The sequence below is a fragment of the Eleutherodactylus coqui genome, chromosome 4, assembly GCF_035609145.1.
Source record: "Eleutherodactylus coqui strain aEleCoq1 chromosome 4, aEleCoq1.hap1, whole genome shotgun sequence".
Lineage (NCBI taxonomy): Eukaryota > Metazoa > Chordata > Amphibia > Anura > Eleutherodactylidae > Eleutherodactylus > Eleutherodactylus coqui.
The window spans coordinates 245,525,631-245,550,494 of NC_089840.1; the positions used below are offsets into that span (position 1 = coordinate 245,525,631).

At 44.6% G+C, this 24,864-nt stretch overlaps 1 protein-coding gene across 2 annotated transcripts in view; it reads left to right on the forward strand.

Moving 5' to 3' along the window:
- Window positions 1-24,864, forward strand: part of CPEB3 (cytoplasmic polyadenylation element binding protein 3) — a 119,186-nt gene that overhangs the window by 58,104 nt on the left and 36,218 nt on the right. For both annotated transcript variants that reach the window (XM_066601001.1, XM_066601002.1), the window contains 3 exons: window positions 5,916-6,006; window positions 13,034-13,090; window positions 22,712-22,735. In XM_066601001.1, coding sequence (XP_066457098.1) covers window positions 5,916-6,006; window positions 13,034-13,090; window positions 22,712-22,735 — 172 coding nt within the window. The remainder of the gene's footprint in view (window positions 1-5,915; window positions 6,007-13,033; window positions 13,091-22,711; window positions 22,736-24,864) is intronic.

Here is a 24,864-nt window from a genome sequence, read left to right on the forward strand (position 1 = left end):
GAGTGGTGGGGGTAATAAATTACCTGAAAGCGCTGTGGAATAAGTTGGCGCTATACAAAAAACAAGACTTATTTATTTTATTAAAAAACAGATTTGTTGCAGGAAGTTCTGTGATTGGATCGCAGGTATTTCCCATAGACTTCAATGGGAAAAATCGCATTGCACTTGCATGCACATCACATGGTACCCGGAATGCCATGCAATGTTTTTTTCCCAATGTCCCACAGGAAACGATGGGTGACTCCTCTTCTGGAAACGCGCAAAAATAGAACGTGCCTGCACTAGAAAACCTCACATTGCACAGCTTGCGAATGCCATGCAATGTCTTTTAAAGGGTCCATTGAAAACAATGGGCGAGGCTACCTGAAGGAACGCCAAAAGATTAAATATGCTGCGCTCATGGGAAGAAGTCCATTCAAAAGAATGAACTTCATATTTGCGCGTCTTGCAACACACAAAACTTGTGTGGGATTCTTGCCTGTAGAAACGTAGCCTAAGAGACAGTTGAGCAGGAGTAACTAGGGAGGGGGGAAACTTAGAAGAAAAGACCCAAACTATGCAATGGTGTCCAATTAACAGTCGGCAACATGTCTAGAACCCAGTGTAGATTTCATTACTCTGTAAGTAAATGGGGTTTGTCAAAGGGGTTTCCTAGGACTTCACTATTGATTACCTATGCACAGATAGGTCATCAAGAGTTGATCCGCAGGGGTCTTCCACTTGGGATCGCCACGATCGGATGATTAAAGTGACAGCAGTGCTTGGTTGGGCACTGCTGTCACTTCAGTCCATACCAGGTACTGCGCTGTACATTGTATAGTGGCTGTGCCTGGTATTGCAGCTCTGTCCCAATCACTTGAACAGGACTGAGCCGCTCTAAGGCCATGTGACTGATGAATGTGACGTCACTTGCCTACGGAGAGGCTTCAGCGCTCACCAGAACGCCATGGCCTCTTCAATCAGCCCGTCAGCAAAACTGTAGCAAGTTTCTAGAACATGAGATACCTTTTATCTCTTTTAGGTGGTCTCTCATGACTCCAGTGAAGGGCTGTTTTGTTGTTGTTGTTTTGCCAGTTCTGTCCTACTTTTATGTTCATGTTGTTTTAAGCTGTGTTTTTGTTTGTTTTTTGCCTATACATATTCTACAAGGCGTTATTTTGCTTCAGCTATCTTTTTGCTTCTTGCACAAGAGACACGCAGGATATGAAGGTTAGAGGAGAGATTTCTATCCTAATATTGTGATCTCTTCAGAATGATTGATGTCCAATCTCGCTCCGAGGCCGCCGCTCGCGCCTCGCAGAGGTCACATTTAAGAGGATAAATTTCGCAGGCTTAAATTCAGGTTGCAATATTGATGTGAAACGCCACAGGATCAGTTTAAGGTCACCGTCACAAAATACTGACCAAAATACTGCGGTGTAACTATTTGTAAGCCAAAACCAGGAATAAAAAATAAACCGTAAAAAAAAACCATAGTGATGAAAAAATGTCTATCTCATCTGTGTTTTGGACCCACTCCCAGTTCTGGCTTATAGATACTAATGAATGTGCTGAATGTTAAGTGTTAAACTGTCCTCAAAGGTATTTGGGATATAGGTTTCCTGATGTACCTGTGACCTGGAAGGTGGGACGTTCCACTGTACGCCTATACAGTGGCATGTCCCACCTTCGGTCACAGGTACATGCTGCCAATTGGCTCTTGTTAAATGGATACCACAAGGCTTTTTTGTGAAGCCAGAAAAAGTATGGCACCTCCCGTCCTTTTTGTGTACCCACAGGGCATTCTTTTGGCATGTCCAGCATGAATAGCTTTATAGATACAGTGTATGCAACGGAAGCTTTCCCAACACCTATGTCAAATGGTACGCCTAAGGACACCCATACACAGTCAATAATTGTTGGCCAACACTCATCTGGCTGACTGCTATCCCTCTCGACTCCGCCATGTACATGAATGGTCAGCCAAACTTGAATGTGTTTTTTGTATGTAGTGAGAGGTGAGAACTGGTTCAGATACCGCTTATCTCCCCCAATATCTGTTATTGGAGTAAGTCTTGAACAGCCAGTTTCGCCAAATTAGGTGGGTTCAGCCAATCTATAAATGATGTATAAGGCCCTAATCGTTCAAAAAAAATCATTTAAACGAGCGAAAAAGAATGATCGTTCATGGAAACGCGACCAACAAACGAAGATAATTCATTTGCTTATCTTTCATTTCATGCAGGCATAAAAATCATCATTGGCTCGTTCGCTAATCCTTCGGTTTAAATACCGATTGTTCAATCGTTCTAATTCAAGTATACTGCAAATGTGAACGACTGAACGATTTAGGAAGTAAGCGAGCAAATCCTTTGCCTGCCTGTATAAACCAGCTGCTCATTCGAATGATAAATCGTTAGGTGTAGAAGCGCCTTTAGGCCTCATGTCCATGGGGAAAATCAGGCCCGCTACGGATTCTGCATGGAGAATCCGTAGCGAGTCCCTCCTGCCCCGCAGACATGAGGGCTGGAAATAAGAATAAACTTACCCGCAGCGGACCGTGCAGATCTTCTCTTCTTCGCGGCTGGATCTTCTTTCTTCGGCTGGCGGATGTGCTCGGCGGAATGCGCGGGGCATATCCGCCGGGCCGAAGAAAGAAGCTGCGTCAGCGAAGAAGAGAAGATCTGCACGGTCCGCTGCGGGTAAGTCATTCTTATTTTAGGTCTCCCGCGGATCCGGACGGCTTTAATAGAAGCCTGCAGGAGCCGTCCCTGCGGGAGACTCACACCTAAATGGAGCATGTCCATTTTTTAAAATTCACTTTTATTGACCATCCGCGGGTATTTATCTACCCGCGGCTGGTCTGCATCCCTATGGGGTGCAGATCTGTGTGCGGGAGAAGAGTTAAAATCCGCTGCGGATTTTATTTCTTCTTTTCCCCGTGGACATGAGGCCTTAGGGTGAGCTGGATCAATTGGATACCCAACTATTAATTTTTAGCCTATTTGAATATCTTTTATAAAGGGGTATTGCCACAATTGAGTTTTAGCAGCAAACTGTAGGACTGCTGTTAAGTCCAATTGGTGACGTTTCACTGTGAGACCCCCACCGATCCCAAGAACAGGGGGTCCCAAGTCCCTATCTTCTCACTGCGGGTCCATTACCCCCCCCCCCCATTCTCCACCCCCCCCCCCCCCCCTCAGTGAGTAGAAGATAGATTGGAGCAGTGGTCGAGCATGCCCGGTGCCACATCATTCACCTTCAGTGGGACTACTGGAGATATCAGAGTACTTGCGTTCGGCTGTTTCTGTCAGCCCTACTGAAATGAATGATGCCGCACCGCACATACTTAACCGCCACTCCATTCCCCTCCTCACTGTGGGGGATGCAGTGAGGCATGTTTGGGACTCCTGTTCTTGGGATTAGTGGATTTATCAGACTTTTATCACCTCAGTGACTACAGGCTCTACCCCTCAAACTCTGATTTGCCCACGTTTATGCTGAGACACCTATTTGATACATTTTGCTAGATTTGGCAGATACGTAGGTTGCACAAAACGCATAACACCTCTTGAGTGTATATAATCAATGTTCTCGCTCCAATTAGCTGCCTATAATTTGTTTTCTAATCCCTTTAAATCCTTATTGTCCACAGTAAGTTTTCTTCCACATCTTCCAACTTTTAGTGCCAGTTTGCTGCAAGTAACGCTTTCTCCATTTACTTTGTGAAAAGGTTGGCAGCCGTGTCATAGTTGTGAAATTAGTAACTTCTGTTTACTTGCCATTGGCTGGTTCCTGCGGTGAACGGGGTAAGATCAGGCGTTAAGAAGGTGCTGAACTTTACCGAGTGATGCAGATGAAATAGTAACTGTGCCGTCGTAAAGGTCACCGAGCACTGCAATACTCAAGGGGAAAACAATGATTTATGCCGCCTCCTGCCACCCATGCTCAAAGTAGAGGCTTTTGCATATCCTAAAGGAGAAATCAGAATTGTCACGTAAAATGTGGGTTTTTTTGGCCTTTTTGAATACAGCTGGTGATTTAATGTAAGAAGCGGCACTTATTAAATGCCTTGTTGCTTGTAGTGTTCCGGCTTTATGGGCTGAGTGCACTTGTTGGTTACTGGTCAGATTGTAGCTGATTGTTGGGGGACCCAACAGTGGGGTGCCCTGTGACCAGCTTATTGTCCAGGGACCCTTCTATAAAAAAAAGGGGTTTTTCATAGTTTTTTCTTCTTTGGTCTCTCCTAATATATCCACTTTGATGTCGGAGCACAGAGGTTTGATTTTATGCATTTTCTTTTAGTTCCCCGCCCGCACCTACCTTGCGTAGCTTTACAAACCTTCATCAGTGAGTGTTCAAGGGTTGGACCGCTACTGGTCACTGGAGAGCAGCAACTTGACCAGTCTTCAGAGCATGATTCTCTTCGGGTTTTGGCTTGGATGAATCTCTAAGCTTTGCCGACAGGTTGTCGATTGATTTTAGTCAAGGTGTTGACAAAAATTTCTTCTTGGTGTCACTGCACTAAAATGAATTAGACTGTGCTTATTGACAGGAGATCTGACACTCGAATGACTTTTGTAGTGGTCAACAGTACTGTCCGTTGTATAATAGACTCCCTTCCTCCATCCTTGCTGCAACTTTTATAGTCAACTAAACTATTCTAGAATTATCCTATCAAAACTAATTGCACACCTGAGTAAGAATCAAAAGTAGTATTTATTTACATCTATTTAGGTTTGAAATACTTTAACTGGTATTTCCCTCCATTCATCCTGCAAACATCTGGCGAGTTCTCTTAAAGAAGATGCATCGGTTCATCTACGAGTGGTGGAAGGAGCATCGTTATTGGACAGTTGAGCAATGGAAGAAGGTTCTATGGAGTGATGAATCATACTGCTCCATCTTAAAATCAAATGGGTGTACCTGGGAGTGGAGGATCCTGGGAAACGCCTTCTGCCTGAGTGCGTTTGTGCCAACAGTGAAGTACGGCAGAGGATCTGTTATGGTCTGGGGATGTGTTTCATGGCATGGTCTCAGTCCATTGGTTGTAGTGACATGAACCATGAACACGGAGGTGTACCCTGACAATGTAGACAATAATGTGCTGCCAACAATATGACAAAACTCTGGAAACTGTCGGCAATACATCCAACCAGACAACGCACCTTGTCACAAATCCACCGCTGTTTTACGTTGGGTTGAAGATATGGATGTTCCACGATTGGACTGACCTGAACCTTATTCAATATCTTTGGCATGAACTGGAATGTCTTTGCGAGAACTCACCAGATGTTTGCAGGATAAATAGAGGGAAATACCAGCTGAAGTGTATCAGATGTTAGCAGAAAGGATCAGATGTCATTAGGGCAAAAGTAGACCCCACTAAGTATTATCATATGTAATTAAATACTACTTTTGATTCTTGCTCAGGTATCCAATTACTTTTGGTAGGATAGTGTACAGTTGACCCATTCCGCAATAAAAAAGGAAAAAAATATATATATATTTTTTTTGTATACGGAGAGCCTATACAGTGGCATACATTAGAAGTATACATTGGGAGTATTTTCTGTTGGATCCTTTTCTCCTTAATGTGTAACTAATAGGTGTAGAAAGACAAAAGTTGCCAGCCATGGTAGAGCTAGACTGTCTGCCACCCGGGACAAATATTCAGTTCTGTGCCTCAGCCTTTCAGCTAAAACCGTACGCGGAGAAGAACGCTCAAGTCCTGCAAGCCCAGCTAGTTCCGTCTTGTACGCTATCTTTATACCAAGGGGAGATGAGCATTGTATGCTGAACTTGGGTTAAGTTTCCAAGTCCTTTGTCCTGTTATCATTGATGCATTTCATGAAACCTGCATGTTATCGGACTATGGAAACATGTTGATAAAATATGCCCTTTTTTAAAAAGTCTGTTCATTTTCTATCTTCTAGGACCGGAACAGGCCCTATGAATCTTTTAACTTGCACTCTTTGGAAAATTCATTAATGGATATGATAAGGACTGATCATGAACCTCTCAAAGGTAAGCGCCCCTCCTGAGTCTACGCAGTTATTGTAGGGGGAATATACACAATTTTATCAGCATCTTTTTCCTATTGTCACTCTATGGGTTGGTATAATTGCCAATTAAAGGCTATGTACAGCTTGGCAATTTTTTTTAATTTTTTTTATGGTGAACCTACCCTTTAAATGTGCAAAACTATTACTAGTACCAACTACACATTGTGCATTGAACTGTCCGCCCCACAATTAAACTGGTGGTTGCATCTGCTATAGGTTCCCTTTTTCAGTAATGATTCATAGTGGCTGATCGATGGTCGAAGTTCAGTGCAGGACAGCAATAGTAATAGTTGCCTGACAGGTCTTGCACATATTACACTTGGACAAGAAAGGAACTGGGAGTGGGTGATTGAGAAACCACTAACTGGCAGCTCTTGCCGTTCAGTCACTCTGGCTGGTTTCTCAATCAGTGTTGATGGGAAAAGTTTTAATTAGGGAGGGTGACGTGTTCCCCGTGCGTGGCACTCTATGGGGGAGAGAGCCAGAGATGTAGAGTATTGCCGTCTCTAATGTTTATATATATATATATATATATATATATAAACAAAAACACACTCTTAAAGGGGTTGTCTCGTGAAATCAAGTGGGGTTCAGCACTTCTGTTTGGCCATATTAATGCACTTTGTAATATACATCGTGCATTAAATATGAGCCATACAGAAGTTATTCACTTACCTGCTCCGTTGCTAGCGTCCCCGTCGCCATGGATCCGTCTAAATTCGCTGTCTTCTGGCGTTTTTAGACGATCTTGCGCAGTCCGGTCTTCTCCCTAGTGAATGGGGCCGCTCGTGCCGGAGAGCTGGTCCTCGTAGCTCCGCCCCGTCACGTGTGCCGATTCCAGCCAATCAGGAGGCTGGAATCGGCAATGGACCGCACAGAGCCCACGGTGCACCATGGGAGAAGACCCGCGGTGCATCGTGGGTGAAGATCCCGGTGGCCATCTTGGTGAAGGAAGACGTCGCAGAGCGGGGATTCGGGTAAGTAATAAACTTTTTTTTTTTTTTTTTAACCCATCCCTTGGGTTTGTCTTGCGCCGAACGGGGGGCCTATTGAATAAAAAAAAAACTGTTTCGGCGTGAGACAGCCCCTTTAAGGTTATACATGGATTCCGTGTCTAAATCTGGACACCCCGCTGCATTCCATGTGAATTGGAATATTTTATATCACATGCTCCAGCAGCAAACCTTGGGAATAATAAACATTTGCCAATTTTTAAAATCCACATCATGTTCATTATTGCTGGGGATTCTGCTCGGTAAAGCCACGGACTAGCTCCATTAACCCCTTGAGTGGCACGCTCGGAAAATCTCCGGGGCTTTCTGCACTGACCATGCAGTTAAACCCCGGAAGATTTCCGTGGACAGCTCTACTGCTGAAATGTGCAGAGCACTGAGCTGTCATCTGAAATCTTCCGGGGTTTTTTACTGCATTCTCAGTGCAGCAAGTCCCGGAGATTTCCCTGCCATAATACCAACTGCCAAAATAGTACAGTACTTTCAAATACTTGCAAGATTAAATTGCATTGTTGACTCCTTTTTAAAAGATTTGCCCTGTGAGGCACAACATGGTGGTTATAAATCTGCCACTGAAGGGGTTAAAGGGGTTTCCCAGCTGGACATGGTTTACAAAAAACAAAAAAACTCCATTAACATTTTTACCTGCCCAAATGCTCCATCTCCCCCCCCCCCCTTTCCCCCCCCAGATAACCTCTGCAGTTCTACACTGCTCCCGCTGCATTCTGTGCCGCTCGTCCAGTGCGCTTACTGCCGCCACTTCTAGTCAGAACCACTTTTTGGTTTGTGGTATCCATAATAACTTGCATTGGCTACTCTGCCTATCAGCGCTATAGCAGCCCAGCGTACATGGGCCGGACCGAAAGTGGGGCTGACTGGCAAGAAGCAGGCGCAAGTGATGAAAATACAGGTAGTCAGTCATGTGACCAGCCTGGGGGGGGGAGGGGCCGATCCATGGGGAGCAGGTAAAGCAAACTATGTTACAAAAGTTCTCGATTCCACAGATTGCGTTTAAGATGTCAAGGTCCCGAAAATAACCCTTTAAAGTGCAATGGAACGAATTGGTGTGCAGATTCTCTGGCCAATTCCTGGCAGAAATCAGAGTTTCAGCTGTTGGCAGATCTTCTGTAAAATGTATCTTCTGCTCAGGATTTTTCAGCAGATTGCTATACATACTATAAATTGCAAAGGGGCAAATCTGCTGTAAACTAAATTGCAACGGTGGAATAGCGCAGCAAGTTGAAATGCCTAAATAGCTTTTATTGGATCAAGATAATCATTTAAGTGACCATCCAAACAAAGATGGCCGAACCACTTCTCTGACTATGTGATGCACACTGTGTATTAGTACAGTAGTCTTAAACACTACATGCCGATGTGACTGGCCAGTGATACTCATGCGGACAGCACTGGTCTATCAAAACAGGTGTAGTGTCTTAGATCAATGATGCATCAGGTAGTCAAAGAAGCTGGTGTGGCCATATTTGTTTCTGGACTGGAGGGTCACTTTTAGTAGCGTTGGTGCATACTCCTATTAGCATACAAGATTACCCTTCATCAGGCAAGGGATGATGTCAGCAATTGGAAGACTAGGTTAAATATGTTGTGAAGGAAACCTGTTAGAAAACTCTGATTAAGTGACCAGCTGGTCACTGGGACCGACTTTCCTAATGGCTTTTCTAACAGCATTTCAACCTGCTGTATTGTATGGGTAGTGGTCACGCCTACAGGAACGTACACCACACATCCCTTCTGCATGCGTTGTGCTACTTGTCATTTAACTTTCAGTCAACATGTTCAGTGAACATTACATGAATGTCTACACGTAAACTACGATCCTTGCAGATATTTTGGCTTTCACCGTCTGTATACGGTCATAGTCACATGTGCATTGGAGCCTCCGTTCAGAGCTTCCGGCGCAAAATCATGGACAAGATCAGCATGCTGTGCTATTTTGTCTGCGTAAATGCCAGGCGGACCCCATCGTAGTCAGTGGGGGTCCATTCAGGTCTGGTGGTTCCGGCATTCTCATTATTTGGCTCCAAGAATGGAGCTAAGAAACGGAAACAGACCGGAACTGCATGCGCAGATGTGAATGGGCCCTTAAGCAGTTTGTCAATAAGTTTTAGCACTCAGACCTCAATGGTTGTTGCAGTTGTAATGCATGGGATGGATTTCCTAAAGGGGTTGTCTGGTTTCAGCCTTAAACAGAGTAATGGTAGCTAGTTGCCAAAAACTATTTCGCAAGCGATACAAACCTGCTAGCTCCACTGCTGCCACTTCAGTTCTCTCCCCTGCTTGGTTTACCCAGCAGAGATGTCATATCGACAGCGAGTGACTGTCACTTCTGCAGCCAGTTGTTTGCATTAGTGATTGGCTGCAGTGGTCATGTGCTGTCAATGCGATGTGAATCCCGTCCCCATATCGCTCTCATCATCCATGTGAAGTTCCCATGGATGTGGAGTGTTTTTGTGGCAGAACAACCTTGCATCACTTCGGGGATGCAGGGGATCCTCCGGGCGTCCGTCTCAGACGCGGCAGAAGATCGCGGAGTCTCTCCTGTTGCTTTCAATGGGAGCAGAGATACTGCCGTCGACCCGATTGAGAACAATGGGCGCTGCGATGCGAGAGCACGCAGCAAGGTGGAACAGGCCGCAACTTATTTCCCGCATCACTGTGCGGGAAAACATCTCTAATGTGTATGGCCCCCATTTGAAAATAATGGGGTTCATATTTCTGCTTCTCACATTGCACAAATCTTGTGCGGTTCTTGACACGCATGTGAAGCCAACCTTAAAGGTGTGTTCCTGGCATTTACTTTTGATCTATCTTCAGTATGCTAAGTTGATGGGCAGGGGCTCGCTGCTTAGGATCCCTGCCGATCACTTGATCCTCCGGCCCATTCTCAGTATAGCAGGGCCCAGATGTCTGCATCAGTGGTCAGAGTTCGAAGTGTAATCAATGGAAGCAAAGCCTTTCTATTAGACTGACTGATACAAACGCCTAGCTCCATTACACTGAAAGTAGGCCATAGGATCAGCTGATCGATTGGGATCGCAACTGCAGACCCCCTCCCATCAACTACGGAGTATAGGCAATCAATAGTAAAGGCCCGGAATACTCCTATGTCTTGTAACCTGAAGGGAAGTTTCTATCATTCGTAGCTATTGTACATCATTATTATGTGACATGAATAATGTTCTTGCGAGGGATCGTTCACATCTGCGTTTGGGCTCGGTTAGGGCTTTCCGTCTCTGTTGCGTTCTTGGAGCAGAGAAATAGAATTAAAATTGAATTAAATGTTTCCAACCCCAACACACCCTTTTGATTTCAATGGGGTTTTTTTTTTAAAATGGAACTCTTTCAGTTTGTTCCTGTTTTGTTAGGCTTCCATTCCATTACAAAAAAAAACCCGGAAACCTCATAGAATGGAAGCAAACTGAATACTTTACTTTGTTTGTTTCTATCCCCCCCCCCCCCCTTATAGAATTAAAACTGAAATCTAGGTTTCCATATTTTCCCCTTTTTAATTCCATCTCTAAAAACAGAACCGAAAGATAAGTCCCAACGTAGGTGTGGATGGGCCTCTTGGTCGTTCCTCCTTCAGAGTAGAATGTGCGTAGATAGATTTTAGTACGGGGCTAGTGAATGGAAGAGCCAGTCTAGTAGTATGCGGAATTCCTTAAAGCCTAGTAACATGGCTTTTCTTGGTGATATCATTACTTCTATAGACGATGTCCCCCTCCACCATGTTCCATGAGCAGCGTACAGCCAAGATCCGCTGGATTCCTCGAGGATCCATACTCTCGAGCAATGCATTATGTAGGCAGTACTAAAGCGTCTACTCTAACCTGTTTTTTTTATCTCCCGGCTTCCTCCTGCACCTAAAAAGAAATAACGTATAAAAATAGCAGATTAGGAACAGGTGATAAATGTCACACAGGCAGCGGGAACCACACCAAACCAAAATCTCCAGATGTCGCACTAGCCGTCTATTTTTATAACCCGTGAAAGTGCAGTTATACAAGTAACCCAATAGCTTCTAGTTGTCCCGTTCTTTGAGATATTTTAATATCTTATTCGTGGCTTATGTCCACTTTGGAAGGAAGCTACCAATATGATTGACCTCCCTCATCAGTTGTCAACCAGCTTCTCCTGAGTCCTGAATGGTCTCCCCTCCAGACTTCTCCTGTCTTCGAGGAATTAAACTGGTTGTTCACCGTCATGAGACTAATACACCCTTTGGTTGTATTACCAGGCATCAGGGCCCCTTAAAACAATGGCCAATCTTAAAGAGTGCCTGCTCTTTCATTTTGGAGTATTTCTGCTCCATCAACAATTTTTGGCTCCTCCTGGCAGCTATAGAATCCTATATGGGGCCATCTTCCCGCTGCCGGAAGGAGCCAAAAACTGCTGACTGAGCAGAAATACTCCAAAATGAAAGTGCAAATACAATACTCTTTAAGATTGGCCATCGTTTTGAGGGATCATGATGCCTGGTAATACAGCCAAAGGGTGGATTCGTCTAATTTTAAGTAAATAACACTGCAATAACAGCCAATAATAAAAGTACAGAGCTGTTCTTGGTGAAAGGGATGAGCTCATTAGTGGAGCAGGATAGCCCCTTGAATTAGCTGATTAATAGTACTGTAGTATCAAAATTTGACTCCCTTTAAATTTAACGAATTTCGGCACATGATTTTTAGCAAACAAGTACATCAGTTTTATTATATGTCCTAAAAGCCCCCAGAAACCTGAATTAGCCAAATCAATTCAGCATGACCAGACAACTATCCTATATGTATGGAGGCCTCCTGACTGTCATAGAGGGGGAGAAGGATGGGGCCGTGCAGGGGAGATAGGTCAACTCCGTAGGTGTCTAGCAGCAGCTTACTCTTCTTTCCCAATTTTGAACGCTCAACCAATCCTACTCTAAGTTCCACCCAAACGCCAAGAAACATCTAGGTAGGCACTTTCGCATGGTGTTCTCGAAAACTGAGTGGACCGAGCTCAAAAATCACGGTAAAAAGCAGGCTGTCAATATTTTTAATGCAATATTTACCATGGTTTAGGCCACACCTTAAAAAAATAAAAGAACGCCCCTTATGTTCGACTAAGGGCTCATGCCCAATAGCGGCGGATATCCACAGGCTCCATTAACACTATATTAATATAGACCTCCCACTGCGGAAATCTGCGCTGAAATAGAACATGCCGTGATTTTTTTTCCGCGGCAGAGTTCCGCATGTGAGCATTGGCAGCAGGAAAGCTATTAGGCTCAACCTAATAGCTGCGGAATTCCGCTGTGGGGGAAACAGCAGAAATTAGTCTGTGGGCATTAGCCCTTAAAAAGTGTCCTAAAGTGTCTAAAACACATAGTAAGGCCCCTGTCCATGGGTATTGCGGCATCCTGCGGCGGGAGCCGCCGCCCGGAAGCAGGAGCCGGCAGACGGACCTCCACGGTCAACCTATCTGACAGAATTGCCGGCCGTGAGCAGAGAATCACATTGATTCTCCGCTCGTGGACAGGGGGCCGGCACTTTCCATAGCAGCGCTATGGAAAGCTTCTGACGGCATCATTCACCGGCGATTTACAGCCGGCGGAATCACGCCCGTGGACAGGGGGCCTAATGTTGTGCAAATCATGTTTGACAGTTTTCTGGCCCAATCTGCACCAGAAAACTGTCTAATTTTGTACAGTAGGTAAACAACCAGCATGCTGTACGTATGGCGAGTTCCTCCATTGTGCTCTTCCATTCGTGTTCTCTATAGGACTAGAGGTTATCTAGTTTCAGACTAATATTTAAAAAAATGTTATTAGAAAAAAAATTTCAAGAAGCAATATAAAAATGAAAAGAGCCGGAACAAAAGCGTCTAAATGACTTTTCTTTCACCGGCCGCGGACGTGACTAGTTAGTACCTCTGCACTTTTCTGCAAACCTAATGTTTTTTTCTTTTTCTTCCAATATTTCTCAGCTCGAATGGGGATTAATTTCCATCACCCGGCAACTGATAACATAATGGCACTTAACAGTAAGTTCCTGATTTCTCTCTTCGGTTCATTTCATATACGTGTTCCTTGCATTTATACATTACTGTACTGTATATAAGGCGTGTGGCATTCTGTAAATACGTGGTTGGAGGATGTGGTGTGGCACAACGGCACCAAAATCTACAACAAAGCTGGCATGTGTGAATGCACCCTAAGGCAGTGTTCACACGGGGCTGGTCTTCCATGTGGGCCTCCGAACTTAAAATCTGTGACATTTACAGTAGCAGCAAAGTAGAAGAGATTTTCAAAATCTCATCCACAAGCTGCAGAAAAAGTCAGCACAAAACCGGTGTGGAAATGGACATGCGGTGCGGATTTGAAATCCACAGTATTTCAGCTATAGCACCAGATATGCTGTGGATTTCATCCAATAGACTTCAATGGCAACGGTTAAAATTTGCACCAAATCTGCAACCGTAGTTGTGGATTCTCCACATGGAAAATAAGCATAATCCGCACTGTGTGAACAGAGCCTTAGAATACTTTCACATAGCTGATTTGCTGCAGGTTTTCTGTAGCTAAAAAAAAAAAATCTGCTGCAAATCTGCACCATTTGATGTAGACTTTAGTGTTGATCCACAACATGTTTCACCCCTTCAATTTAAATTTACTGGAAAGGGTAAAATCTGCATCAAATTCACATAGAAATCCGCACCAAATGGTGCAGATTTTGCTGTGGATTTTGGTTCAGATCTGCAGCTGCAGAAAATGCTCAGCAAACCTGCTATATGTGAACGCCCCCAAAGGGTAGGTTTATAGGGGCGGTTACGCAGCAAGTTGTTTCTCCAGCAGAAAATCCCCACCAATTGTTGTGGATTTTGGTGTGGATTTCATCCCTTCATCTGAACAGGGGAAATCCGTGCTGAAAATTCTTTAAAAAGGATTGGGGAATCTAAAAGGAGGGGTTTTGCTTTTCTTTTCTACTTCTTCTGGTTTGGGCTCAAAAAATTGCATCAGAAACCCGTGTACGAAATAACCGTTGCACCTTATGTACACACGCGGCCGGTTTGCCACAGATTTTCCATGCGGAAAACCTGCTGCATTTTTAGTAGCATCAAAGCGGATGAGACTTTCAAAATCTCATCCACACAGTGTGAAAAAAATCCTCACAAAACTGAGGCGGATTTTAAATCCACAGCATGTCCACTAAAGCACCAGATGTGCTGCAGAATTCCATGTCGTCTTTATGAGGGGCTGAATAACTCGCCATAATCCATTTTAAAATCCACGTCTAAAACCGCTCCAAATGGCGCAGTCATTGATGCGGACATTCCGCAGCAAATCCGTCCCGTGTGAACATGGCCTAAATGAGTTGTCCAGGATCAATATAAAATGGGTAGAAGGGGAGAAATGGCATAAAATAAGGCAACCATTACACACCGGCTACAACCATTCACTGGCTTCAATGGTTTCTTGCCGTATACCCTTGAGATCAGTGATTGGCTGCAAAGGGTCACATGTAGGGATGAGCGAGTATACTCGCTAAGGCACTACTCGCTCGAGTAATGTGCCTTAGCCGAGTATCTCCCCGCTCGTCCCGAAAGATTCGGGAGCCGGCGGGGAGCTGCGGGGGAGAGCGGGGAGGAGCGGAGGGGAGATCTCTCTCTCCCTCTTTCCCGCCCGCTCTCCCCTGCTCCCCGCCGCAACTCACCTGTCAGCTGCGGTGGCCCCCGAATCTTTCGGGACGAGCAGGGAGATACCCGTCTAAAGCACATTACTCGAGCGAGTAGTGCCTTAGCGAGTATACTCGCTCATCCCTAGTCACATGTATATACGTGTTCTTCTAATGTGTTTACAATAAGCAAATAATTGTCTTAGTGACCAAAGAGAGCGATCAATAAACACTTTTTTCCTCATCGCATTAGTATACTTGCGTGAACTCGACTTGCAGAGCATTCTGACGTTTCTGATACGTGATGAAGCATCTCAAAACTTCATTATATCCAAAATGTAAATGTGTGTTTACGCAGTTTAATTACACCACTTTTCGATAATTGGCCATGGTGAGTTCAGGAAAAGACTAGCGGCATTGTTTACTGCTGATCTTCATTGATCGCACCATTGTAAAATATAATTACCAGCAGCATGATCGGTGTGTATAAGTGGTGCCCACAGGGAGAATTATGGAAAGCATCGTGGCCTACCGTATGGCAAGAGCCAACGTTGATTGAAACACTGCTTGTCCACCGGGGAGAGGTTCGCTCCTCGAAGACATCAGACTCTCAACCATCATTCTTCAAGCCATCGTAGGTGGTTGGAAGAATCGTGTTGTGGAAATCAAGATTCCAGCAGTCAATGTCTAGCAACTTTGGCTACCTAGTTCAGGAAATTCACTGCCCCCCCAGTATCCACTAGGCTCATACTGTACACCATGAGCCGATGTTGTAAAAAAGGTAAAGCACTGAGTCGTGACAAACACCTAGGGTAACGTCACATTGTGACGTTTTCTTGGCAGACTATTTTTGCAAGGTGGATTGCCATTGCCTTCCCTAGAAGATAAAGTCCCCTGGTACAAGCACCGAGTCATGGCGGACTCCTAGGGTGACATCACATCTTGACATTTTCTAGGCAGACTGTTTTTGCGATTACCTTCCCCAGTCCTCTTTTTTACCCCCCAGCAAGCTGAGTACTCATTTTACCCACCTCGAAAGGTTGATTCCACCTTGAGTCGGCTACCTGAACCACACGGGATTGAACCTGCAACCTTCAGGTCGTAACTGAGAGCTTAGGACCGCATTTCTACTGCCTTACAAACCCGTAAGGACCCCATGACCCGCCATTGGGTTTGGTCACCAACTTGTATCCCCACTGTGGATTTTTTTTTGTACCTTAAGAGGTTTTTGGGGGGTTTGATTGAGATTTTTCTCTCTATTAAATACGGATGGAGTGATATTTTTCCTTTTTCCTTTCTTTTAAAGTGTTGTCATAAAGCATATAATTTGTGGGCAGAGAAGCGTTCTCTCTTTCTGGTTGTAAGCGTATCCTTCAGGTCTTTGAAGTGTTATCGGAATAATTCAGCATTCTGCATTTTCACAATTTTCGCTGTCGGCTGCTTTATTGTGATAAGCCACGGCTATGGCTTTCTCTTTTCTTTTTTTTCCCCTACCCCGAGCCCATAGGACAGCTCCATTTTTTTGTTCTCTTTTTATCTTTATATAACGTGCCTTTGACAAGTCTTCTTTTTATAAACCTGCTCAATAGGAATTCTTTACAGTTTTCTTTTCTCAGGACTTTTGTTCTAATTGCGGGGATGTATGTGCGCTCTCTAAGTGCAGCACGGAGTAGAAGGCTTTTAAGGTTTTTTCCGGCGGTGCTTAAAGGGTTCTTTTTTCCTAGAACTTCAGTGAATATGGATGGAGTAAAAGCCGTCTTGTTTTATTTGTGCTCATCAAACATGGCAGCACATTACTGCACTTCAGACTGTGTGCTGGTCACTTTTACAGATTTCCCAACATGTTGCCCATGTATAATGGCAGTTATAGCGGTTATGGGTCTTGGGACAACCTACACTTGTATTAGATAACACTTGTATGACATAACTAGAAGTGGATGAAGGAGTATTCCCATCTTGGTGTTAGGCTGGCGCCAGAGGCGTAACTTGAAGCTCCTGGGCCCCAATGCAAAACCTGAAACCGGGCCCCCAACTATGATGCTTTATTCATAGTACTAGGCTCCCTATATGGAGAAGAGAGGCCTTATGGGCCCCCTAAGGCTCCTGGCCTAGGTGCAACCGCATCCCCTGCATCCTCTATAGTTATGCCCCTGGCTGGCGCACAAGTGGCGTGCGAATTGAGCCCAAGGTGTTCAACCATAACTTTCATCACACACCACAGGGACAGCCAACACATTGACATACATTTGCACATTCTAATTCCGTGCTACAGACTAGAATAGGACATGCGGTGAGTTTTTGAGTGTACATAGTCCGAGTCCAATAGGCCATAATGGGTCCGGACTCAAGTGCACTATTGTGTCAGAGGAGTCATGGCATATTGCTAGGATATACCATAAAAACATGAGCAGTGGGGTCCGATCTCTACGGGTTTTGTGCCGCTCCCATCCACGCTCTATGCAGGTCCCGCATTTTAGTTAGTGAGGCTGCGTTTTTGTATTCCACGTGGCCGGTGATCTTGTACGTTGATGTGCAAAGAAAAACGTGCTTTTAGACGGAACGATTAGCGTTCACTTTCTTTCGCTTGAACGATAACCGATCAGTCTAAACACGAGCCAATGACCGAACGGCAAATGATGATCTTCACTTTTCAGTCATTTTCTGTAGGCATGAAAATCATCGTTGACTCGTTCGCTAGTTTAAACAGCACTCGATCAGTCGTTCTCCGTCACTTAAAAAGCGAATGGAAACGACTGAACGATTCTCATTTGAACGAGCCAACAATGCCCAAGCGAGACAGCGGTGACGTCACTCGCTCAAACGATAAGTGGCTCATCTAAACTCAGCACTAGAGGCCCATTTACATGTAAAGATTATCACTCAAAATTCGTTCAAACCGACCGAAAATGAGCGATAATCGTTACATGTAAATGCAGGCATCGTGCACTTTTCTTTTGAACAACGATTTTAAGGTGAACTTAAAATCCATCGTTCAGACACTGAGAGATAAAGGGAGTCGGCAGATAACATTGTAATATGCCGGCAGCCACGAGGAGAACAATGCAGGTGTTTGCACAGCTGGGTGTGTGATTAATTGCATGCTGGGGTCTACAAACAGCTCCTGGAGGCCCTTTTACATGCAAATGAAGATGATAAAGTGTTAATGGCCAATAACACTTTATGCAAATAGATCGCAAAATCTTTCAGTCATTTGAAAGATTATCTTTGCGTGTAAATGGGCCTTAAGAAGTTGCACCACAATCTGTTTATCATCTATCTATGGAATAGGTGATAAGTGTAATTTGTGGGGGTCTCACAGCTGAGAACCCCATTGATCTCGAGAACAGGGGGTTCGCGTACTCCTCTCCTTCTCACTGAGGGCTCAATGGACCCACCACAGTGATGCAGAAATTGAATGGAGCAGCGGTTGCACATTCGCAGAGCCATTCCATTCATCTTCAATGCGGCTGATGGAAATGACCAAGCTCTTGTACTCGGCCACCCACCATACAGGATATCAACCCTCACTGATATAACAGCAGATTGCTCTGTATCTCAATAGTGGGCCACACTTCCTGACATCTTGGGCTCCCCCAACAACTCTAGCAAACTACATACAAAAATACTAATGCGTACTAATAAAATGCGGGTGTTGGTACTGCATTTTGACCAAAACGCATAGGCTGACGGGCCACGTCGGGGCCACACCGCGTCCGTCAGTACCTACGCTAACTCACTATAAATTACATAAAATCACAGAGGTGAGGAAAACAAAGACTATGTGAATTTATGTAATTTATAGTGAGTTAGTGTAGGTACTGACGGACGCGATGTGGCCTCGGCGTGGCCCGTCAGCCTATGCATTTTGGCCAAAATGCAGTACCAACACCCGCATTTTATTAGTATGCATTAGTATTTTTGTATGTAGTTTGCTAGTTGTTGGGGGAGCCTAAGATGTCAGCCAGTGTGGCCCACTTTGGAGATACAGGGCAACCCGCTGTTATATCAATGAGGGTTGATATCCTGTATGGTGGGTCACCATCCATCTATGGCTGACATCTTTGGTATCGTTCACATGTGCAGGCTATTAGTATATGCAGTCGCTCCTCCCCAATCTGGGCTGGGTTGAGTCGGTGACCGCATATTAGCCTGCAATGAACAAGTTGCTCCTCCACACCATTGTCTGGCTGACCGCATATATTTAGGGGTTATGACGGTTGAGCCTGCCCTATGGCGATTGTGCCGGTGGCGATTGTGCCTGCCTTATGGCGACCGTGTCTGCTTTGCAGACTATCAGGTATTGCATTTTTGGCTTTTTCAGTGAATTACATCTCTACCATGATTGACTCTTCTACACTTATAATAATAATCTTTATATAGCGCCAACATGTTCCGCAGCGCTTACAAGATGGGGGGAACAGAAACAAAACCACGGTTACATGTAGTAATCAATTGATGGAAACAGTAGGTCTGAAGGTCCTGCTCCAACAAGCTTACATGCTACACATAATAGGATGATACAGAAGGGAAAGTGTCTGGAGATGTGCGAGGTATGGTGAGGTGGAAAGTGAGGGATGCTATACATATAGGCAATGTTTAAAAGTGGGCCGTATAGTGGCTGAATCGGTATGACTGCAGGGGGCGGTTGATTACGCCTAGCAGGAATTGCAGTCAGTAGGTCAGGGAGCATGTTATCAGGCAGACTACAGAGGGGTTTGGTTTAGGGGATGTGGTTTGCCTCCCTTAAGAGGTGTGTTTTCAGAGCACGTCTGAAGTTTTGTGTGTCAGGGATTGGCCGGATAGTTGTTGGTACTGCTTTCCAGAGGACTGGTGCTGCTCTGGAGAAGTCTTGGAGACAGGAATGAGAGGTTCCAATTAAAGGGGCATTTAATCTGATTTTGTTAGCAGATCATAACATCCTTGCTGACCCTACTACCAGAGACAAATTAGGATGGGGAATACATTAGAAAGTTGCACCCTAGTCCCAAGGCACATGATCTCTGTAACTAGAGGTCTGATTACCATAGAGGCAGTCTGTGTGGCTGCTATTGGGGTGCCCATTTTGTGGTGAAAACCTGTACGTGGTCTTCAGAGGTACTGGAATTTTAGAGGGGTTATCGAGACTTGCATATTGATGAACTTTCCTTAAGATAGGCCATTAATGTCAGATTAGTGGGAGTCCAACTAATCGCAATTAGAGTTGCGCTAAAGCCTCCTCATTGTAGACCAGACTACATTTTGTAGTAGTGCTTGGTGTTGCAGCTCAATCTCTTTCACTTGAATGTGACTGAGCTGCAGAAAAGCCCATATGACCAATGGACATAATGTTACAAGCTGATGAAGATACCGCAGTGTTCACCCAACTCCTACAAACAGTTGATCGACATAAATGCCTGGAGATGATCCCACACGATCTGATATTGATGACCTATTCTAAAGATAGGTCATCAGTATCTAAATTCCAGATAACCCCTTTAATAAGCAAAGTGGTAGAATGATGGACTCCAAATTGTTTGGTAAAACACTTCCCAGATTCAAAGGCAGCAACATTTGCTTTTCTAAGTTAATTGCTGATGGCTTTCCTCCTTGTCATTGTGTTAACACATACCTGAATGCTCCAGATCAGCAAACTACCAATACTCCTGCTTTTACAGACTTACTGATAATCAGTTATTCAAGGGTACCTGATTAGTAGTAGCACCTGGCTGCTACTTGCCCTTTTTAATTTTTATGGAAGCATTAGGGCCGTTCTTTCACTGCCGAGAAAATTAAGCGAGATGTGAGTGTTGCGAGATACACAAATCGTGCACAAATAAGTACCACATTCTTCTGAATGGTCATACGAGTGATTTCCCCCCTCCCCCCCCCCTCCACATGGCATCACGATGTAAGGTCTCCCCATTGAAAACAATGGGAGACACGCTGCGATCCTCCACTGTCAGCCGCGTCGCGGGATTGCTACTTCCTGAAGTGATGCAAGGCGGTTTTGTTATCAAAACGCCTTGCATCCGGGTGGATATCGGATGAGGATGAGTGTGATCCCGAGCTGTGATTTACGGTTTGACATCATACACCCGTGTGAAGTTAGCCCAAGGGCTTATTCCATTGGCGTATATCAGCTGGGTTTTCATGCCTCTCTGCAGGGGGAGGAAACGGGCTGGGAGCAGTGCACTGAGCTCCCGCCCCCACTCTGCCCTCTCTCCGCCCCTTGCCAGTATTTGCAGTGGCAGAGGGGGGACCGGGGAGGAACTTAGCTCCGCACCCTCTCGCCTCTCCCATTGCAAACAGTGGAGAGGGGGTGGAAGCTCAGTGCACTGCTCCCGGCCTGGCCCGCCTCCTCCCCCTGCAGAGAGGGACAGTGCATATCGGACGGGCGTGAAAACCTGGACGATATACACATGTCGGAATAAGCCCTGAGGCTGTAGTTAATTTTTCACACACAGCTTCTGCATTTTGGCCTACTTTTTGTTAAATATTGACACTGTGTCATTTGTAATGTGGTGTTTTTCATCTGGTCATTGGAAGGTCTTAAAAGTAGGTAAATGCAACCTCTGTTACATAAAACCATAGAATTCAGAGGGTGTATTTAGTTTTTCATTCTATAATATATAACAGTAGAACCTCAACTAACCTCATTAATCCATCAGGAAGCAATGGACTTTAGTAGAAATCAATGTTGGTTGAGGACATTATTTCCATGGGAATTAATGTAAATCTAATTAATTGGTTCTAGACGTTCCAAAAAACACACTAAACCCCATTTAATGGAGAATAACTCTGGTCTTTAATACCAAAAACAATAACAATACTGAAATGAATATAAAACACAACTGAAAAGAATAAATTGGCATTTAACAGGTTTTTGCACATTTTGCATACAGTGCTTTGACATAGGACTCCAGGGACATCATTATAGCAGTACGTATCACTGTGTTATCTGTGCTTTGACATAGGACTGCAGTATTTATTTGCGAATGTTTCTGTACTGTACTCCTCTGTACAGTACTTACATTTTGCAGTACAGTGGGGATTCAGGAGGCAGGCAGCATTCAGCCGGCACTTTGGGGATTCAGCTGCTGGACTGTGTCAGGAGGCAGGCAGACACAGCAACGTTCAGCCGGCACTGTAGAGAGGGGAGGGGGAGGAGTAGGCGGCCGCTGATGCAGGAGAAGCAGGAAGTGACTGGCATCAGCTGCGCGCCAGCACACTGAGCGGCGCCCGGGGTCATGGAGCGGTTGGTGCCCTTTATTTGAGGGACTGCCCCTGCCCTGACACATCGACTTTAGTTGAAAACAGCTTTACTTAAAGGAGATGTCCCGCGCCGAAACGGGTTTTTTTTTTTTTAAACCCCCCCCCCCCCCGTTCGGCGCGAGACAACCCCGATGCAGGGGTTAAAAAAACCACCCGCACAGCGCTTACCTGAATCCCGGCGGTCCGGCGTCTTCATACTCACCTGATGAAGATGGCCGCCGGGATCCTCTGTCTTCATGGACCGCAGGGCTTCTGTGCGGTCCATTGCCGATTCCAGCCTCCTGATTGGCTGGAATCGGCACGTGACGGGGCGGAGCTACACGGAGCTACACGGAGCCCCATAGAGAAGAGGAGAAGACCCGGACTGCGCAAGCGCGGCTAATTTGGCCATCGGAGGGCGAAAATTAGTCGGCACCATGGAGACGAGGACGCCAGCAACGGAGCAGGCAAGTATAAAACTTTTTATAACTTCTGTATGGCTCATAATTAATGCACAATGTACATTACAAAGTGCATTATTATGGCCATACAGAAGAGTATAACCCCACTTGCTGCCTCGGGACATCTCCTTTAAGAGCAATGCTACCCAAGGGTTTGCTGTCATATAAATTTCTATACAGGCGCACAAAGCAGCCGCTGATCCACATATAGGCATGTAATAGTATAGTTCTATATTATTCAGAGCAAGTGTATATTGTGTGTTAACCTTCTTCCCAACTTTTCCTCTGTTCCCATGCAGCCAGGAGCTATGGTCGGAGACGAGGTAAATACTCTGACACTTGTTTTGGGTGATTTTGCTTGCAAAAATTACAGGAAAAGAAATCAACGCTATCTAATAAACTTTTGCATATTTGTGATTTTATTTCTTCTCCCTTCATATCTAATTACTTTGATGCTCTAAAGGCATTTCGACAATCTCTCAGTTAATTCAGTTATGTATTTTTAATGTTCTCCTTCTGCTTGAATCTTCTGAGAATGATTTGAGACCTTGATGAGTATTTCTGTGATGATCTAACTCCTTTGGCTGCCGATTAATTACTTATTAAGAGTATTTAAGTGTTACAAATTAAACTTGTAGTATTGAATAATGTCAACTTTTTGGAATTCTCTGTATCAATTCATCATTGTTTTCAAGATCTCTGCTTGCTTCCAGTGGATACAAATCTGTCCTGGTCATGTGATGCACAACGTTGATTAACTCACGACGTTGTAACGAGCCTTCATGTTCTCTGCTTCATCAGAGGTATACATTGGGAGTATTTCCTGATGTAGAGCTCCGATGGCGGCCGCTGTGTAGAATGCCCATTGACTCTCATGGTTAAGAAGGAACGCTCTGTTGGCATGCACTGGGAGCACGGGGGCCGGCGATTCTGCGCTAGAAACTATCTTGATGCATACGCCGAATGTGAAGAAAAAATGAGAAGTGAACAGCACCTGACCGAGACAGATCTGTAACCTCTCATTGTAAACAGTGACGGTTACTACTGAATGACTGCGATCAACAGATCTTTGAAAAATGCCCGAAATTGGTACAAAAAGTATAATAGAAAATTTATAGTACAAATAAGCATTTTTGGCAAAATAATCATGTAACCATTTAATTGGGAAAAAAAGGTTTTGTAAATTTAAATCCGTTCACATTTCTGCTAAATCTGTTTTTGTAACCTACATAATGGTTTGTTTTTTTTTTGCTTTGCCGCGTTAACTGTTTAAGGGCCAGGGAGTTTCGGTCCTAAAGGACCAGTCACTTTTTAGTAGTTTTACCCATCTGATGGCTTTACTGCTCTGTTTTGTTTTCTTCCTTCAACTACCTAAATTATTTTGCTGTGTTTTTGTTTTGGTTTTTTTTCCTCTTGACATACAGGGATATTTTTTTATATATTCCTTTGTTTTAAACCCCCCCCTTCCTTTTTTAATAGTTTAATTAGAAGGGAAAAGCTGTGTAAAAAAAAAAAAGTCTTTTTGCTTGCTTTTTAATTTGAATTGGTTTATTTTTTAAATTAGTACATGAGGCTAAAATAAAGTACAGGAATGGGTTCCTCATTTAGCTTCACAAGTTTTGCTATATAATTTGTATAGTCCCAGATTCTCCCAGCGGGATATGCCCCGACAGTGACCGCATACTTGCCTGTCTGGCATGTTCTCTCTCCGCTCTGTGATGTGACATGCCGCGCGAGTTTTCCCCGCGGTCAAATCACGGCTGTCAACATAGGATTGCATAAACGAACACAATCCTATGGCATCGTGCCACATCGGAAATTCTGCAGCAAATCCCGCCGCTGAATTTCCATCCGCGGGCATTGGGCCCAAGGCAGGGGCGTAACTACAGAGGGTGCAGGGGATGCGGTTGCACCCGGGCCCAGGAGCCTTAGGGGGCCCATAAAGCCTCTTTTCTGCATTTAGGGAACCCAGTACTATGAATGAAGCTTTATAGTTGGGGGCCCTGTTACAGGTTTTGCATTGGGGCCCAGGAGCTTCAAGTTACGCCTCTAGCCTAAGGGATAAGTTTATATCTTGTAATAACTTTTTAATAGCCAAGTTTACTTACTATTGTTAATGAGGTGTCTATAAAGGGCTATGGATTCGGTTCGAGGCAGATCTGGGCATCATGTGTATGAGTATCTTTTCATTCAAAACTGTCTCGGAGGAGTTGCCATTTGGCCCATACCAACCAAATCCACATTTCATTTTAAAGGCATTGTCCGGTTACTTTTTGACCTCTGATGATGCAGAATCTACAACCTTTCCGCAATGTCAATAATGGAAGGTTCGCAGGTCAGACAGCTTCCATTGACTTCAATAGAACATGCTGCAATTTTTTTTCCCTCCGCAAGCGGAAAAATTGCAGTTGATTTCCACTTGTGTACAGGAAAAAACGCTTTTCCATAGCAT